The sequence below is a fragment of the Takifugu flavidus genome, chromosome 9 (genome assembly GCF_003711565.1).
Source record: "Takifugu flavidus isolate HTHZ2018 chromosome 9, ASM371156v2, whole genome shotgun sequence".
Taxonomy (NCBI): Eukaryota; Metazoa; Chordata; class Actinopteri; order Tetraodontiformes; family Tetraodontidae; genus Takifugu; species Takifugu flavidus.
In genome coordinates, this window is record NC_079528.1 from 13,004,402 (window position 1) to 13,024,289 (window position 19,888).

General features: G+C 45.6%; 2 protein-coding genes and 1 long non-coding RNA gene across 3 annotated transcripts; 2 read left to right on the plus strand and 1 right to left on the minus strand.

Annotated features, from left to right (window-relative positions):
- Window positions 1-44: 44 nt before the first annotated feature.
- hmgn6 (high mobility group nucleosome binding domain 6) lies at window positions 45-3,268 on the plus strand. Its single transcript, XM_057042944.1, has 6 exons — window positions 45-350; window positions 1,298-1,327; window positions 1,485-1,514; window positions 2,026-2,073; window positions 2,158-2,277; window positions 2,371-3,268. The coding sequence occupies exons 1-6, from the start codon at window positions 336-338 to the stop codon at window positions 2,416-2,418; spliced, it is 291 nt and encodes a 96-aa protein (XP_056898924.1). The 5' UTR covers window positions 45-335; the 3' UTR covers window positions 2,419-3,268.
- Window positions 3,269-9,435: 6,167 nt separating this feature from the next.
- LOC130531405 (mucin-2) lies at window positions 9,436-17,030 on the minus strand. Its single transcript, XM_057043412.1, has 3 exons — window positions 16,891-17,030; window positions 14,643-14,963; window positions 9,436-14,492 (listed from the first exon to the last, which is right to left on the minus strand). The coding sequence occupies exons 1-3, from the start codon at window positions 16,903-16,905 to the stop codon at window positions 10,890-10,892; spliced, it is 3,939 nt and encodes a 1,312-aa protein (XP_056899392.1). The 5' UTR covers window positions 16,906-17,030; the 3' UTR covers window positions 9,436-10,889.
- Window positions 16,839-19,119, plus strand: LOC130531406 (uncharacterized). Its single transcript, XR_008952094.1, has 2 exons — window positions 16,839-17,129; window positions 18,938-19,119. It is a non-coding gene; the product is annotated as an uncharacterized LOC130531406 (long non-coding RNA).
- The last annotated feature ends 769 nt before the right edge of the window (window positions 19,120-19,888 follow it).

Below are 19,888 nucleotides of genomic sequence, written 5' to 3' on the forward strand. Positions count from 1 at the left end.
CGCGCTCGGATCGAGGGGGTCTGTCCACGATTGCAACCCTCGTCGTTCTTGCAGGATTCCTCCCCTGCAAGAAGCCATTCGCACAGACCTCAGATCGTCGCCGGCTCCAAAATTCCAAGTGCTCTGCGGCCCCGAATGGCGTCATCTGATTGGCCAAGAGCCTATCAATCATACCTTTAGCCGCACCCCTCCCCCCATTCAACCACTCGCCTCTCTGTTCCAGTGTGTTTACTACACTGCCGAGCATAAGGGAGACGCTCGTCTTCACATGCACTAAAGCCACTAAGAAAAACAGTTTTTAGTTATATTTGTAAGAAAACCTCCAAGAAATCAACATGCCCAAGAGAAAGGTATGTATTCTCTAAATACCAAAAATAGTTTGAAGGGGCTATCGGCTATTAGTCCAATGCAAACGATTGTGAAGAATCCCTCTAAGAAATTACTTAATTATAACGCAGTCTGTGACCGTTATACGTCGTTGGTAATTTTTGCCTATTTTCTAGATAAAATGTGCAATTTTTTCGTGTTACAACGAATATTTTCCTGCTCCGATTCGTTTTAGAAATCGCGTTTCCCTCCGAGAGCGTCTGTCCTTTGGAGAGTCAGAAGTCTCTCGGTGTCCATGCAGTTAAAGCACAAGCAGCAGCCATGCTTTGCAGCTCTTGTCCACCTTCGTCGCCGACCTACCGAGAACAAACGCTTCACTTATCGCCGTTTCGCCACCAAACCGGCCAAAAACGCCACTAGAAAATGCCAGAATGTCATTACTTTGCATTTTGGTTGCAAAAATAAACATTCGCCGTCGCGTTTCGATAAAATTACATATTTTTCCTCTTTGTTCATAGTCCCAAATGGCTGTAATGGCGTAGCCCTGCCGCCGGGTGGCGCGCACGCTTCGCAGCAGGTCCCTCCCCCTTCTTAGAGACTCCCGCGCCAACTTTCAAATGTGAGCTTCATGTATTGAGCAGGAGAATGAGATGGGGGAGAGAAGGGGGAAAGGTGGGCCCGGGCCCTGGAAACATGGCTCCGGTGGCCTGCACTGCAGAACTCTCGCTGCTCGGCCCGCAAATAATCAACCGGCCCCCCTTTAATGGGCTGGAATCCGTGAAAATGAGCCCAGTTTTCAATGAATTAAACTTTTTACATGAAACTAAAAAGACTTTTGCACAAATTTGTGTTCATCGAGAATAATGTTCCAAAGTCTTTTGCAAATGTTTCCCGGCACTCAAAACAACGTTTAAAGGAAAAACAATGTTATTTGTCTGTATTTTAACTTATTTCTCCTTGTCTTTCCCAGTCACACACAACAGAAGGAGACAAGGAGGAGGTAAGACGGGAGGCATCGCCCACATGGTCAAATTTACATTTTAACGAATTAAAAAGTCGGTCCCGGGGGTCATTATGAGTAGGAAAATAAAGAAGTGATAAATTTGTACTGAATACAATGAGGATGATAAAAGATAACCGTTCCTGTTGTGTTTCAGCCTCAGAGGAGATCAGCCCGGTTATCAGCGGTAAGAAGCCACAAAAACAACCCATAAACTTCTCATTTACACCGGCACATTCAGACAAAAATAAATACTCAACTTGCCGGGATAAAAGAAAGGATGAGCAGGGGCACAAATCTTAAGTGTAACATAATATATCCACACAATTATTGCACTTTTAAAACACTCAGACCAAGTGTTGCTACTGTGAGCTCTATCAGGGAGCAATAAACTAGGGAGAAATGTTTAAAATCTGCAAATAATGCCAATAAAAGCCAATACACATTTAAAAAAACACAACTGCTGTTGCAATATTAGTTGACCTAATATTTTTAAACTATTATACATTCCCAGTGTCTGTATTAAGGAATATTTTATAAAAGGAACACAAAACAGTCCTAATAAATTGCCCCTCTTTTAAACGGGGCTAAACATTGCAATAATACCTATAATTAGGGGCAAACAGGAAAATGACCTGTTATTACGCAGCGATGCGGACGTGCAGTAGATGCTTGATTCTTTTCCGTTGTTGTCATAGAAACCGGCCCAGCCCAAGCCTGAACCAAAGGCCAAGAAAGCAGCAAAGGTAAGAGACCCCCCCCCACCCCATCCAGAGTGTGACCGCTCTCCACCACGAAGCAGATGGCAACGGTGTTCTGTCCCCCCGCAGAAAGAAAAGGCTGTGAACGATAAGAAGGAGGACAAGAAGACCAAGAAGGCAAAGGAGAACGCCGAGGCAGAGGCAAACGAGGAGAACCACTCTGAGAACGGCGAGGCCAAGACCAACGAGGTGAGGAAACCCCCCCCTTCCCTCCACACGGCGGGGTCTAAGCCTGGGTGGGGCATCTGACGGTCTGACCCTGCTCTGTCCTCTCTGTCCCAGGTGGAGGCAGCCCCAGAAGAGGCCAAGGAGGAGGCCAAGTCCGAGTAGCACCACTGCCCAAGCTTCCTCGCCCTCTACGGTCCCCCCCGCCCCGCCCACCCGTGAACCCCCCCCGGCCAACCAACCAGCCCCCTCAAGTCTCTCACATGGTTTCCCTCCAAGGTGTATTGTTAACAGAGGAATATTTTTATCAATGATTTTATAAGTATCCGTACAGATTTTTAGCACAAAAAGCAAAGCTGATTATGGAGCACCTTGCAGATTTGCAGTGGTCATATCAAGTGTCTGCAAGCAAGATGAACACACTAAAATCTTTTTTAAATGGCATTTCATGATTGTTGAAGGCTTGTGTGGTGTAGAAAGTGCGTCCCTGCCGGATTGGCTCTGTTGTGAGTTGTGTATACCTGTCCCCTGTCCCCCCCAGCCCACCCTCGCCACCGCCCCCGCCTCCTCTTCTTCCACAGATTAGATCTCCTTCCCCTGTACAGCCTTTATCCATGTTTTATTAACGGTTCAGCCATGTTAATGTGGGTTATTCTTTTAGACCTCTAAATGTGCAGTGAGTCCCCTTTTGCTTCTGTGTCTTTTTTTTTTTTTTTTTCCATTTTAAATTGTGTTTTAACAGCGTGTTGAAGTGTGTTGTCCACATAAGAAAGAGGAAGATGAACATGTGAAACATTCCGGGAACAGCGATTGCCTCCGACTTGTCTCTCTCCGACGACCCTGCGTGTAAAACAGCTGCTCCATCCACGCTGTCCTGTCAGCTTTTCTAAACACAGGTGTTTTTTTTAAATGGATTGAATTTGGAAACCTTCTCTGACAAATGCAGGTGTCTGGTCCCTCTCTTGTGTTCTGAAATTCTCTTAATAAAAACAAGTCCTGGGAATTTTCCTCGAAACTGTCTCAAGCCTGCTGCTTTTTCCAGAAACATCCGCACATTTTAAAATTGAGGGGAAAGGAGCTCGTTGTGGAAATTGCACACTAATTACACTAATACAGGCATAAAGTCTAGGAACATATGGAGTGTGTAGATCCACAGATAACACAGGTAAAGGGTGCCATGTGCCATCTGGGTATGAGACGAAAACTATGAACGGAGGCCAAATGGTCCCAGATCCATGTGCGGTGGTGATCTCAGGCCTTCAAGCACAACGGGATCTGTGTGATGAGTATACACAGTTGAAATCTGACAGCAGTCACTAGCAGTGAACCCAGGCCATTCAACGTATATATTGCTACACATCAGCAGGGTGTGGGGCCTGCATGAGGTCATCCATGGTTGTCTCCACATGGAGCCATTCATTCTTGATAGAAGGCTTTGCCCTGTGTTCACGCTATTAACGGCCTCTCCTGAGGAAGGAGAAGCTGTGAGTGCCGTCTTCTGTACGTTGCTGCCCGCAGGCCTCTTAAATCGGACACACCAGACAAAGTCCACCCAGTTTCTTCTCTTGCCGCCAGGCCTCCGCGCTGCATGAACTCCAGGATGAGTGCTGCCCCTGACCCACATTCACCTCGACATAAATATCAGCCTTTTATTTAGCAACATCAGAGGGGGCTACCGTTGTGCTATACAACTGCACCCGGGCCCCTAAAGGGCTTACGAGGGAGATTCTAGAATTTGTGCGTGTGCTGACTATATACGTGTATATATGCAAGCGCTTCTGTTTTGATTCGAGTTGCAACCTGAGGTGGTGGTGCCAAGTGGCCTGTAGGTTATGCAAGGTTAAACATGTACTTTTATATAAGTGATTACATCAAGTGTGTCTTTATTTAGTCAAACAGGTCCGAAAATCCACATAACCCTCCCCAATGCTGACCAAATTTCACTTTAAATGAAATTCTCTCATCGCTTCGCGTTTATCCCGTTAATATTTCATGCCCCTCTGACCTACAATATCATGGCCGAGCACCGGGCTCCATTTTGTCGATAGTCTTCGTTTGTGCACGGCGTCATTGCGGCCCCGGCCCGCTAGAGGGCGCCATTGCTCCACTTTTAATCAGGCAAAGGCAGCTGAGCGAGGCCTCATCGAGCTTGTGCTGCTCTTCTCTAACGTTTGCAACAGTGTTACTTTATTTTATTCTCCCAGGGGCAAATCTGACGGAATCACGCAGCGGTGGGCTGGATCACACAGTTCATTACCAAAACTACACACAGCAGGCCAAAGTTGATCCCTGCAGCCTTTTAAAACAACTCCTCGCATTTACCGTCCCATTTCCCCCCTTTCAGCCTCAAATGCTTCAGCCTCAAATGCTTCAGCCTCAAACCCGTCTCCCACCCACGTCATTGTCGGCGTACAAATGATGATGGGTGTTGCGTTATTGATCGGACAAAATCATTTTCTGATCTCACCCCGGTGGTCTCTCTCTCCCTCTCTCTCTTTAATTTTCTTTCATCTGGGTTCTTTGTGATGTACATCGTCTCCGACACTTTCATCGATCCCCCCCGTTCATCCTGTCTCCTGTGATCAGCCCCGAGTCGTTACCGTCTTTGATACTAAGATGCTCTTAGCAGACGCGCACTCCTTTTCAGAGGCCCTGTGTCTTCAAATGGCTAATTTACTTTAGTGTTATTGTATTTGCGTCTATGCGCGCTTGGACGACTGGGTTGGGCATAATGGTCCCCTGGTTGTCTGGCTGACAACCAGCAACAACCCCAAGTGTGTACACGCGTCCTCTTAAACTCTCTGACGGATTATGAATGTTGACCAAAATAGATCCGTTTCATGCGCATATCCCATCATCTTCCGTCATCCCACGCGTTTCCAGTCACTGTCCCCTCCCCACTGTCATCCATTCACAGCCTCTGTCCACATCACTCACGTCGTCTCGCCCGCAGCATGGGTGTGTGTATGTGTGTGCGCGCCCTATCCTCGTGTGCGTTGGTGTGTGAAGTATCCTATAAAGAGGGGGAGGAAAGACTGCGCGTAAAAGACGAGAATGACCTTTTGCGAGGAAGTGATTATAAACGATGTCCTGTCGTCACCAGGGATACCAGCGTGTAAATGTGGATGAGCATTTATTGTGGAAACAACGTCACACTTTTGCACGTGTGCGCGCACACACGCATTCCCGGTGAGGAGAAACGCACACAAGTTCCCAACAGGTACGCACTGACATTTTGTGTGAAGGGAGCCCGAGTCAAGTGTCCTTCCTGCGGACAGGACCAGGATGATTCCTGTAATGAACAGATGTTTGACGTCCAGCTGATGTGGTCCTGCCGGGCTGCCGTAGACGGTTTGCGTTTAACGGGAGGTGAGGAAGAAAAGGCGAAGGGGAGAGGGGGATGTGGCGCTGGATGCAGATGGGGATCTATTCTCCGGCGCACGCAGACGAGATGGAAATGAGTGGGCGTCTGTGACGTCAGTCAGTGTATACCAAGAACGCGCGCGCGCGCGCGCACACACACACACGCACCCCCTCCTCCCGTCCCATGCTAATACATGCTTCAGCGCAAACAGCAGCGGTGCCATGAACCAAAGGCACAAACATCAGCGCACGCAACCCACCCCCACCCCCATCACGCATGTACACATCTGAGAGTAATCCTTGACCTGCTGATGTTTCCAAGCATACAGTTTACACCCACAAGCAGCAGTCCCAGCAGACAGACAGGCAGCCAGTCTAACGAGGTTAGAAGCTCAACAGTCGGATTAATCATTGGTTCAGAAATGGACGTGTGTTCCGATGCTGCTGTAGATCACGATGTTTAACAGGTTGATCATCTGTCCAAGAACTCAACATCTCTCTGGATTTACCTTAAAAGGGAGGGTAAAAGTGCCTGGTTTTCTTTTTTTTATTTCTTTTCCAAAGAAATTGGAAGTGGCCCAAAACTGTACTTAAATAAATAACTCTCTGACACTGTTCTCTCCAAAGGGATATTCTAGCCATTTGTTCTTAAAGCGCCTCTAAGGGACAGGGACTTAAACTAAAGCAACACCTTCCTCTTCTTAATATTAAAGATGATGATGAGAAGTGAATGTTGTGATATAGAGGTTATAATTTAACAATGAATAATAAAATGGTAAATTCTGACCTTTAGTTGCTGTCAACAACCAGAAACTCTTGTTCCCATTCTTCTCACTCCTCATTTCTTGAGTCACTGATTTCCACCATTTGGCCCCAAGAACAAGTGACCCCAAAAACCTTTGAATTGAGTCACTCGTGAGTCATCATCACCCCAAAAGATCAGGTTCAAGTCCAAATCCAGCTTATACGACACAACGTTGTCCGTGCTATCGTTGATGAAACATGGAGATCCCATCCATCCATCCATCCATCCATCCATCCATCCATCCATCCATCCATCCATCCATCCATCCATCCATCCATCCATCCATCCATCCATCCTCACAGCTAGAAGGTCCAGGACCTTCTTGCTGTGAGGCTACAGTGTTCACCCCTGCATGACAATGCTGCCCATTTTAAACTGTAATAGGGGAATTCACCAGTTCACAAAGCTGCACTGGATTTCTTATTAAATCTCTGGGATTAAAGGTCTTCTGCTTCCACACACCAGCTAAATGCAGCTCGTTATTTGTAGTTGATTTGCTTCAGAGGAAAGTTTTTCTTGTAAAATGAAAGCATTTTCACCTTTTTAAGGTTCCCCATCATCTGTTGTATTTTGCATTTCAGCTGTAAGGCTGACAGCAAATCACAGAATGTACAGCAATGCAAATGTTAAAACTCTGAGTCAAGTCAGCACCATGTGAGCCAAAGTCCAATGTTGAGTCCTACAGCATGAGTGTCCCAGAAGCCGGGATCTAGTCCGGATCTCCATGATGTGGGGCTTGGAACCAGCTGCAGCTCAGGAGGGAAAATGCTCATCCAAAATCCAACTCCAGTACGTGAAGCTTTCAGCTGAACCTCTCATTCTCTCTGTCTGGTTGATTCTGTTACGGAAGCTTGCATCTTCGTCACATGACATTTATGATCCATTATGCTGCGTTTAGTGTGCATAATTAATAAAGCGAGGTCTCCACAACCCGCAGCTTCCAGAATCTGAGCTGATGCGTAAGCGATCTGCAGAGGGAAGACTCAGACATGCGGGAACCAAAATTGTCTCCCACTTGTTCTGAATCACTACATCATTTGGGCTGATGCAAGAGAAATTAAAGTAATGACAGTACGTTCTGTGCCAGAAGTTCGCACAGATGGGAGGATTTTGCACGCGGAATAACACAGCAGTTCTCCGTCTGATGGACAGCATTGTCTCCTCAGGGTCTACTGATTCGATTCCACGTATGGCGCGTGTCTGACAAACTCGCCCTTAAGAAATCATCCATCCGTGTCACTCAGTGGTGACGCCACCGACATCTTCAGTACAGAAAAACTATTTTTGAGGCACTCCACGCTGTCTCTACATCGTGTCGTCAAGGGTGAATTAGTAGATAAAATGCATCAACTTCAGCGGGTGTGCGACTCATTGTGTGTCATTGAGAAAAATCACTTTCTTGGCTGTTTTTCATTAAGCTTTTTATCCTCTTGTACCCTCAGCAAGAAGAGGACTGAGTCATAGCCGTCAGCAGGGCAGGTGGGTGCTGGGAGGGAAGAGAGTGAGGGGATATGGAGGGCGTGGGTGGAACGGGCTGAAGTTGTAGTAAATGAAACATAATTATGAATGGTGAATACTCTGGATCCATTTAATTACCCAGTGTTCATGAGTCACAGCAACTGGAGCATTAAAAGCCCTCAAAAAAATCATTCTGGTTTCTATTAATGGAGAGCTACTAAGTACTTTAAAATAGCAGGTGCAGTGTTGATTATGGGGGTAAAATCAAAGCTGCTCTCCAAACATTTAGCATGTTGCAGGGGAATTCATTTGGAAAAGCTAGTGACAACGATGGGCACGATTGGCCATGTTTGTTTTGATTCACTGAAGAAATTTCAAAAGAGCAACACATTAGATGTTTGTTCAGGGTGTATATCATGTCTTCGACAGTCAAACCTCACCTTGTGTCAGACCTGTGGACATGTGTGTGTGTTTAGGGGGCGTTAGTGAATTTGTTGGTGGGCTTGCCATTAGGAAAATTGATGGGGCTCCCGCGTGTGGGATCTTGCTCCGGCTCGAACGTTACTGCTGTCGTCACTGCAGCCACCTCGCAGTGACTCCCCTGGTGCCTGACAACCTCCCACACTCTCCACCCATCAGTCCCTTCACCCCCCTCGCCTCACGCTACCTCTACCCTCCCCCCCCACTCACTCACCCTCCTTCACGTTTGTTCTCATCAACCCCCCCACTTTAACACACATCCATCTCTTTTCTGTCCACTATCTTGTCCTTTTCACCCCCCCCCCCCCCCCCCCCCTATTCCTTGTTTTTGTCTCCAGCCCCCTCACTTGCCGTGTGGGTCTTCCCTGTCTTTCGTTCTTCACCCACTGTGCACTGCCTCTGTCTCTATGGTAACCCTGCGTGGACAGGAGTGGCTAAGAGGTCTGCGAGACACTGATACAGACCCTAATAGCTTACACATTTACTTTGTCTCCAGGAGAGCCACATGCTTGCATCCCAGCGTGCACATTTGCAAGCCTATACTGCCTGTGATGTGCCACTACCAATTATCACGAGAGTCACGAGAGGCGCGAAAGGGTGGGAGGGATGCAGAGTTGTTGTTTTCTTCTACGCTGTTGCTCTTTTCAATTACCAAATGAAGAAGGGGACCACCTGATGATGCTCCAGGGCAAACTGTGTTTTCCCTTCTGAACGCCAGGCTCTGACAATCTCTCAGTCGCATACTTCGAAAAATCACACGCTCACATTTCCACATTGATGAGCCTGCTGTGTTGCGTCACTTGTGCGTCATTCGGGTCCGAACGCATCTAAAGGACAGCTGATTTTTAAATAAGAGCAGACAGGCAGTGTTTCACAGGGTGGTGTCGGTCTTCTCTGGCACCGCTGCGATTTCACAGCCACTCTTAAGTGGATCATTGGCCAGCACAATCATGGGGAGCGCACATATGCAGAGAGATGAGAATAGAGGGAATATAATATAAAAGGGCTTTGTTTTTCTCTTTCAAACAAACACTTGCAGCTACACCGAAAGAATTCAACTATTGTTACAAGTAAAGTTTGGTTGAGATTCCCTTTTATTATTATCAAAATGTACATGAGTAAACAACAGAGGACTACATTAAAGAAGACATCAAAACAGGCAGCAATAACAGGGGTCAACAACTGAACACACACCCAGCCATGCCTCAGGCCCACCCCATTATTAGCCCCAGTGCAGTGAGATAAAGACATGCCAATGATGTCTCACATTTAGGCACTTGATTTTCCCGAACCATCTTTGGTCATAGTTGCTGTTGCACAGTTTGGAATTGTTTGGAGGTGGAGATGCATCACTTTCGCCTCCATTCCAACCGCGCAGATAAAGAGGATGCTGATTCTTGCTGCGAGGAGCCGTATGTGTCTAAACGTACCTCCTGTAATTGAGCCAGATCTGTCCGTCACGTATAGAGATGACCCAAAGATGGTTATAACTTGGCCACCTCCACAGAGTAAACTTTAGCATTAAATCAACCAACACTAGATGCTACAGTACGCCACGTGATTACAGAAAAGACTCACAAGAGAAGGGATTCAAGCACTACATCTTAACACAGTTTACCTGAAAACAATGTAGTGTTTCTGCACACGATATATTGTAATCAATATGCTGTACAGGCTATTGCAAAGGCAATTCTCTTGGTATTCTTCTGTAGGAACTGACCGGCCTGTTTACCACTGAATATTATCTTGGAAAGTCTTGCAAAAATAGATCATTTTCTATTTATTTTTTATTTTATTTTTTTTAAATCAAAAGCCTTTGCTTTGACTCTAGGGTGTGATATACTATATATTAAGCTACTCATGCATATTGAATCTATTTCTGGGAGTGCTGCTTGACTACAATGAGCCCAAAAATACATTAAGGTATGTGTGAAAAATAATGTGTGCACTGCCAGACTTGCCCCTAAATATTTTTTTTCAGACTAAATCCCCATTTAGTAAGGGATTAAAAGTACAATTACAACTGTAGCTTAGTCGCAACACAGTATTTGGCAGTGAAAGAACAGTCCTAATTTATCCATGCACGATATCAACCACAGGCAAGGTCTACATACTGAACAAACTTATTAAGAACAACACTTAGAACAGGAAAATAATATACAAGAATTCAAGAACCTGCATATATGTGTGTGTGTGTGTGTGTGTGTGTGTGTGTGTGTGTGTGTGTGAGATATTGACAGCACTCTCAGTTTCCTACGGAGACCAAAAGGCTACGACTCATGTAGTGCATACAGCATTTTCTAGCGTTTAACATCGGAAGAATTAGTATTTTCCCAGCTCACATTAACATGATCATGTAAGAACCTTGCAGAATACAGAAGAAAACCCGCACCCATAGGTCGACTACAGACCACACAGTTTATCCCTGGATTATATTTCAATTCTTTGCCTATTTCTTTGTAGCAAGCACCTTTTCCTCACTGATTTTTGTACAGTATAATTTTACGTTTTACACTAATTCTACGTTGTTTTACACTAATCCAGTCTGTGGGTGCAGGTGTAAGGGGTATGGTTGGTAAAGCACAGTTGATGCTCCTTGGGGTATGAAGTAGTTGCAGTAGCTCGGTTCTGCTATGTAGGGGGCGCTGTGCTCTGCGAGGTATGGGGCAGGCTGGTAGAAGCATGTCACATGGTCTGTGTTGGGGATAATATTCTGCTCTCCTAGAACCTTCAGCGCCAGCACCGTGATCATGTTTAGGGTCTGGCGCCTCTCGTGTCCCATCAGGCAGACCGTGCTGTCATCGACCACGCGACGCAGCGTCATCAGGTACTGGTACTTGCTCCTCTCTTCGCCAATAAAGTGGTTTTTGAGATAGGACAAGATCTTCCTCTGTTGTTCCTGCACATCGGGGAAATCGATGAAGAAGCGCGAGCACATGTACCGCTCCAATGTCTTTATCTGGGTCTCACTGGCTGGTCGGTAGTCTCTGACCAACAGGTTGCTGTACTTCAACAAGCCCCCGCCTCGAATCTCCTCGGGATTCCTGGTTGCAATTAGGCGGTAGCGTAAGTGGTCCATGGCTGCTTCAAAATCACCATACATGCTCTCTGCCAGCACCTCCACAGCCGGGACTGAGTCAGACGCCTGAGGAGTGTTTTTCTGTTCAGGCGTGTCTGTGGTTACCTTAGGGACATCTTTATTCTCAGTCACAGTACTGGATGCTTCATCGGCTTTTGGAGGGGAAGACTCCCCTGGGCTTCCGCTCGGAGACGGAGGCAGCAAGTGTGTGGTGGAACTTGGGATAGTGATTGGGAAAGAAACAGGTTGTGCAACCTGAGGCAATGATGACATATAATCATGTCCATTTATACCTTCCAACTGCAGGCTTGGAATTTCTGGCTGAGGGGAGGAGTCAAAGTGCTCTTCATTGTCTGCATTCAGTATCAAAGGCTCTGTGTCTAAAGATACCTGAGGTACATCGCTGTCTGACTCCACACTTGGAGTGAGACAGAGAAGAGGAGGGCTGAGGCAAGGAGAAGGGGGGCTGAGAGAGAGGGGAGGAGGGCTGAGGCTAAGCATAGGCGGGGTCAAGTAAGGTGAGCCGAGACAGGAAGAGGTAGGGCTGAAACTCAAAGGTGGAGAATTTAAGCTGGTAGCAGGGCTAGCATTACTCACCAATGGAGATGACAGGCAGAGAGGTGGGGAGATCAGACAGGGAGGAGGGCTAAGGCTGGGTGGTGAAGGACTGATGCAAGGAGGGGGAAGATTTAATATAGGAGGGGTAACACATGAAACCGGGGAGGTGGCACAGTGAGCGGCAGAGAGTGTGTTGTCTTGTGTGCTACTGGTTGGCTGAGGTGAGTCCAATGTTTCACTCCACGATTCTATTTTTCCATCCTCACCAGTGACCTCCGCTGAGGTATGTTCAGGTGTCGGGGGGGTTGAGATGGCCGTATCTGTGCAAAAAACTTCCATCTCTACTGAATCGGGAGATTCTAGCTCTTCAGGAACAGTTTTTCTACAGGACAACTCAAATTTTTCCACCTGGTCCTCGTCTGTGGACTGCGTCTTCTCGGGGTTTAAGCTACTTATTTCAGAGGAGATATCGGTGTCGGGTGGATCTAAACATTGTTGAGATGGAGATGAAGTACCTATATCAGAGGAGACATTGGTGTCGGGTGGATCTAAACATTGTTGAGATGGAGTTGAAGTACCTATATCAGAGGAGACATTGGTGTCGGGTGGATCTAAACATTGTTGAGATGGAGTTGAAGTACCTATGTCAGAGGAGACATCGGTGTCGGGTGGATCTAAACATTGTTGAGATGGAGTTGAAGTACCTATAGCAGAGGAGATATCGGTGTCAGGTGGATCTAAACATTGTTGAGATGGAGATGAAGTACCTATAGCAGAGGAGATATCGGTGTCAGGTGGATCTAAACATTGTTGAGATGGAGATGAAGTACCTATAGCAGAGGTGATATCAGGGGCAGGATCTTGGTTTGCAGCCAGGTTGCAGGAAATGTGGGATTCAGTCCCAGGATCTGGAGTGGTAGAGACGCTGCTTGTTGGATCAGGTGTCAGGGCTGAACTCGAAGTAGTTGGCTTTGGGTCAGAAGATAACTGAGGTTCAAGATTAGAGCTGAGATCTGTGTTGAGACACGATGCTGTGACCAATTCGTTTTCAGATACTGGATTTTGATGTGATTGGACAACTTTCTTGCACATCCGCCGGGGTGGTTTGGGGGAGGAGTGTTTGAGCACCACCATGTGAGATAGTCTGTCTGAGGCCTTAGAAGAAGAGGAGGAGGTCTTTTTGTCAGAAGGAAGGCAGGGAGGTGCCGATGAATTATCCTGAGTATCTGGAGGGCTGACGCTATCAACCGTGTTAGATGCTTTATCTGAGATGTCCAACAAGCTGGGAATCTGCAGTGTATCCGGTGTGCCTGTAGGTTGCGGGTTGTAAATTGTAAGAGATGTGGAAGAGGTGGAGCGAGAAAAATCAATACCCTCTATGTTGTCTATGTTTTTTGCCCCTGATCCTAAAATCTCTCCTGTCTCTTCATTTATTTCCATTGTATTTTTTCTCTCTGCTTCCCCCGCGTCTCCTACTTTTGTTAAAACAGCTAAATGTGTGTCTGTCGTTGCCTGTGAAGACGTGCTTTCCTCCGGAGCACACACACTTTGTGTTTGGTTTGTTTCATGACTTCTTTGACCTTTGTGGAAGGACGTGGACAGATCTGTGACATGTTCTTCTGCCAGCTCTGGAGAATCTAGCTGTGTTTTGTTTGAGGTTTGCGGCTCCTTGGAGGCTTCCACTTGCTGTGTGAGGTCTTGGTGTACAGCAGGAGGTTTGGTCTTCTCTGACTGAGATGGACGATCTTGAGGTGGTGGTGGTTGACAGCCATCAATGGGCTGGTTTTGCTCTGAATGTTCGACCGGTGTTTGCCGTGGAGTGTTTTCCATGAAGTCTGCCTCTTGTATGGGTTCAGTTGGAGCCGATGGTTCTGTTTTCTCTGGGGCTTCTTGTTTTTCTGATAAAGGGCATGTCTGGTCAGTGACTTTTTCACATTGCGCTGCTTCGTCCTTCACCTCTGAGGGTGTATCCTCTTTGTCATGTTCTTCATCTTTGGGCCATTTTGTCTGGTTCGACCGGTGCGATTGTGAGTCTTGTGTTTTTTCGCCCTCTTCATCTCTCTGTTGTGTTTGGCCACTTGAAGCAGCCTCTTCACTGGGAACATCTCCAGCGGTTTTCTCTTGAGTGCTGGACTGTTTGAGCAGAGATTGGGAGCTTTTACTGTGATTTTCTACAGACTGGTCCTTTAGGTGAGCAGAGTTAATTCTGCTCTGTGAATCCTGCAGCTTGTAGGATTCTAGAAGACGATCCAGAATGATTTGGAAGGAATCAACACTGAATTCAAACTGTCGCCTCAACACGCTCACAAACTTAAGCTCCAGGTTTTTGCCACTGTTGTTAGAGAGCGAAATGAGACTCCAGCGGTCATACTCATTAAAGACCTTGACCATTTTCTGCACATAGGCCTCCTTCATTGTCGCGCTGCTGATCCGCTCCCTGTTGACCCCAGCAGGTAGGCAGTCTAGCAAGCAGCCCAGCACTGACTCTTTAATCACCTGGGAGAAGAAAAGGTCAACAACATGACAAATTCATCACATCAGCTATAAATTCACCATTTAACTAAATGACTTAATATTTTTGTTTTATGAATAATGTCATTAAAAACTACTTTACTGAGACAGAGATAGTTAAATCCACAATCAAACCTGGAACTCCTCCTGACTGGGCAGCTCCACTCCAAAGATGATGTCCAGATCTTTGTAGGTTGTTCCGTTGTCCCGGACCAGCACGTGGCTGGCAGTGGAGCCGTTCAGACGAACATCTCTCACGGTGATTCCCTGCTTCTGCAGCCTGGCCCGCACGGCAATGATGATGTCTCGAGGACGAAGCTCCAGGGTGGGAAAGTTCCCACGGCCGTGGATTGGCACCACCTCTGACAAAACCTGATGGAGGACTTCCACTTGCTCCGTGTTTAGACTGTGGAACCGCTGGCTGGGCTTGGGTTTGGGGTCAGACATGCCGCTGTCCTGAAAACGGGGACAGAGGACAACAATTGTATTACAACCTCTGAAAAAAAATGCTATGTTTATAACACTCTCTCTTTGTCTAGCACACACACACGTTAACACTTGCGTGTGCCGCCCCCACCAGTCGGCTGTCTGCTAGTCACAGCTTGGCTGACAGCTTTTCCACAGGGCTACTGTAACTGCCGTGTTGACGAGCCAAAAGACCCACATGGAGGTCTGCTTAAGCATTCTCCCACTGCTCATATTAAAACAAGTAAATACAATGTAAAAATAGCAATAACACAAGAACAGCAACAATAATAATGGTAGTAATAATGATAATAATAATTCTCAAGGGTATACGCGCCGCACTTGCTTGTTGATTGTTTTGAATGGGTGTAAAGGTAGAGCAAGAGTTAATCTAAATGAGTCATCAGCACCAGGCTGCATTAATCACACCAACACGAATTAAACACACATCTGCTTTTTTGTTTCTGTGTTAGGCTGCGCACCAGCCATAATAAACTGTGCTTCTCACAGAAAAAATCATCTGCCTGCTCACATTTTGTTAACACAATGTACGACAAATGTAGATTTATTGCTGTCATTTGTGTTTGATTTTCAACAGTGGGATTCTTCCAGCATTAATGCATGCAGCCTTTACATTAAGGCTCTCTGGATCAGACGGTGTTTGCAAAATATTGCCAATAAACAAAACATTTACCACAACAGGGTAATCAGAACACTCTATGACTATCAATATAATGTGATTGACTGCATGATTGTGGGTGTTTGTGAAAAAAATGCTGGAGCCTAAGTGCGTAAGTTTTGAGTGTGGAGCAGTGCTCATAGCAGCCCATTATCATCTATTGTTTGCTTCAGTCAATACTTGTCACTTGCTGCTACAGCTGAATGCTGGTGATTGCCGTGATTGGCAAAAGCAGCAGGCTAAACGCTGGGATACAAAGACAGAAATGGGATGTTTCCCGATTGTCGTGCATTGAACTGTCAGACATTAGAGTGTTAAATCACATCCACAAACAATCTGTTACATGGTCTTTGTTACTTTCAATTAAAAAAAAAAAAAATCACAATTCAATGAACACTACAGAAGAGCCGTTTGTATTTGGAAATCTATTCTAAGGACTGGGAACACTGAACAGAACACTCTGAAAAATTGCTGTAGAAATGCACTGCTGTCCGTAAGCAGGCAAACTTTGGACAAAGTAATCATTCAGACTAATAATAGAGTTAGAGGTGCTAACATTGGTCATGTATTAATGGAACAATGCATTGGGGAGGCACAGCGGCACTGCAGGACTGTTTTCCAGTGAAACCTTTTATCTCCCCCTCCCCTTTGGCACTCTTCTGCAAACTTGCAGCCTGAGTGACTCATCCAGGCGTATCAGTTCAGCTCACACATTCTCAATCACGTACACGGAAAACAACAAATCCGAGGTCCTTGCAAGTCATGGACAAAAATACATATGCTCAGGTTTATATTAATTTTTTTTAAAACTATTATATTGCCAGAAATCTCTAGCTTCAGACAGAGTAGGGGTTCTACAGCTCTTCCATAAACAGAGATCAGTACACAAATAAACCACATTTTTGTTTTAATGTCCAAAGATGTCAAAGATGGGGTGAAAATGATATACAGCGTAACTTGATCCGATAGTTGATTTTTTCTTGTTTGTGTTTTTCCGGCAAATATCTTCAAGCAAGAGCGCATCCGGTGGATACTCACTATGATCCACAGCTCGCTGGATATCACTATAACTCTTATCTTGTGTTCACTTTAACCTCCTCTACAAACGCACTGATACACCAGGGACTTCGGGGGTGATGGATAAGGAGCGCCTGGTAGGGATTAGTTTGCCATGCAATCATATTGGCCGACATTCTCCACGTCACGAGTGAACGATCCAACTTTCCCGAAGATGCTTACCTGTTGCTGTGACATTTGAGGCAGCGTCTGGCTCTGGGTTTGATGCACTTCTCGAGCCACAGAGCTTCGGGTCGGTGTCTCTCGGACGTGCGTTTGTTTTTCTTAGGGACTCCCTTCCCACTCCGGCCAGGCTCGGTGCTGATGCTGCTCTATCCCTTATAAGGCATGTGAGGCTCAAGTCGCGCGAGTTCATTCGGGCGCTGTCCAGAAGCTCGCGTGGTGCTGAAATGAAGACTGGAGTGAGTCCTCGCGCTCTTGTTTTCTCCCCCCCACCTCGACTGCCCGGAGCGTAACGCAGTTTCCATGGCGACCTTCCGTCATTCAGTTATGACTGGTGTGTATGTGCGCGCGCGCGCGCCTTACAACTCACGCGCGGAGTTGTATGTTGTCATGCTCGACCTATGTAGTATGACTGTGTGCGTGATACCTTACACGCCCCGTGAGAATAGCGTGAAATGCAAAGTTTAGCATCTAAATTAGCAAATTGGAGGATTAACATTGTAATAACATAAACGGGATTAAGAATAGTTTGAACAAGAGCGTGCCGGAGTCCAGGGGTAAATATCCTAAGACTCCGATGTAAAGTCAGCCAGCTTAAAGTTAAGATAATTTTGTGAAACATTTAAGAAAATGTGCCCATTAACTAATATGGAACACAGGTGTAATATCTTGTTCTATGTCCAGACTAGTATCTGCACATACAGTATGAGTCATCCATGCTTCTCCTTCCCCCTGACCCAGCCGTTAATCCCCCCCAAAACCCCAGCCCCCCTCCCCATGCTGGCCGCGGGGATCTTTTATTCCCCTCAGTGGATAACCAATGATCCCGTTTCTCCTTGTGCCGCATTTACTTTCCGCCTGGCCCAAGTCCTCCTGACTTGATTCTTATTTCTAAATTCGATGCATTTGCAAATAATCGATTACCAGCCCCCAGGGAAGTCTGCATAAACAGCTCCACTTAAAACATGATGACAAGCAGCGTGTGGAGAGAAAAGGTCAATTTCATCCTTTGCAGGGAAAAACACAAATGACGTCACTAGAGATGTACCACAACCCACCGATACGGGTACAAACTATTTTTAGCCCGGATAGAACCTGTCTGCTGTGTACACGCGCGCCCAATCTCTTTGCGGTCACTAGTGACGTAGAATGAGGCGCGAGCACTGCTGGCAGCGTCGTGACCGTGTGACGACAGTGAAAGTCGGTCCATGGTTCTGTCCTGTCGAAATATGTCTTCAGTTGTAGAAATTTTAAACTGCACTATGGAAATGCAACGACTCGTTTCGTATCTGTACATTTATCCGTCATTAGTGTACAATTCAGCCACAGCGCGCGTAATTAATAACAAACACTTCCATTACCGCGTCATCGTCACAGCACTGCGCATGCGTCCTATTAATTTAAACGTTTTCGGGAGTCTTTAAAGAGGCATTACCTTAACTTTGGCGGGAAACACACTCACATGAAAAGAGACCATATTATAATACAATTTAAAGTTGTTTTATCTAATAAATACGAAGTTAAAGGTGCAAGCAAATGCGGAAGTAGGTAGAGGGGAATCCTCTCGCTCCGCGACGGTGACGTGAGCGCTACCACCGTCGACTGTAGTCGCTGAGCAGGGGGTTGTCTGCGTCGTAGTTGCTTCTACAAAAGAAGATAATTTTAACATTCTAAATTTGGAGAGTCAAAATCGTCGTGTCGTCAGTCACACAGTTTATCTAGCAGTACTAGATGTGATCAAATTAAGTCGAAGAGCCATTGCTTATATTTTGTTACAGTTTCAGTAATAATCAACCACTGTCACTCAAATCTTTACAACAAAAAATACAACCCAGCAAACTAAACAAATCTATCCACAGCCACACAGAACGCTCGTTGAATCTCAGGTTTGTTGCCAAGGTACAACATGACAATAGAAAAGGATAAAGTAGGAAAAATGCAGGTTATCTTGACAAATTGTGAGTTTAGGTGCAGCTGGAATACATAAATAGATATGTTCAGCTATGTTTGTTGTAGAAAACTAATGTATATGTCTTTTGTTTTGCAGGCCACCTATGGATCCTTGCAGAACATTCTATTTGTCCAAAGCGATCCATTAATTTCTTGATGATGAGGCCATGTGTAGATGCTGCAGCTTCCAGAGTACAGGCTGCTGTTGGTATGAACCAGGTGAAGCTGCAGGCTTTTTTTTTAGTGATTTGTCTGTTGATAAAGTGCCTTTCTGTCTTTTCTGTCTTGTCTTAATGACGTAAGTTATACCGAAATACTGATCGAATGGTAACTGAAGTTTCCAGACACGTCTTACTACAGTTGCATTGAGTGTAGTTTATACTACTACTATACTAGTTGTCATAGAGGAAGTACTCGTACATTTGACTGGTACCCCGTTGAGGATAATTTTTGATATTTATTTACCATTGGTGAGCCTTGATCTTTTTCATGGCAGATTGGAACACCAATTAATGACAAGTTTTAAAGAATTTAAGTGCAAAAGGTTTTAAAAGAAAAGTTTGAAAAGAGATTTTCTCAGGAATGCTTTTTGCATTTGGTGATGTGATCTATGATTCATCAAATATTGACACAGGAAAACATCTAAATAACTTTTAAAGACACGTTATTGTACCACTATGAATTTAGTATAATAATCTCCAGTACAAAACATAACACTTTTGGATTTTGTTTCCTATCTTTAAAACTATAGTCCATCACAAGGTCAATCTTCAGTCGTGTAAATTCTGACAAATTAACAGCTGTAATGGTGCACCATCAACAAAGGTCCCAGCTGGGGACATCGCAGTTTGCGTCAGCATCCTGACCCCCAGCACGCGGGTCAAGCAATTGTCACTTCAGAGAAGCAGCATTACCGAACAGCCATCCAGTTTACTCAGCCACTCACTTCTTACCTTGTTGGTTGACATCCCAGAATTACCTCCTGCATTCACTGACAAAGTAAATCTACTTTTAGTGTCTGTCTTGATCCCTGTAAAACAACTTGCTT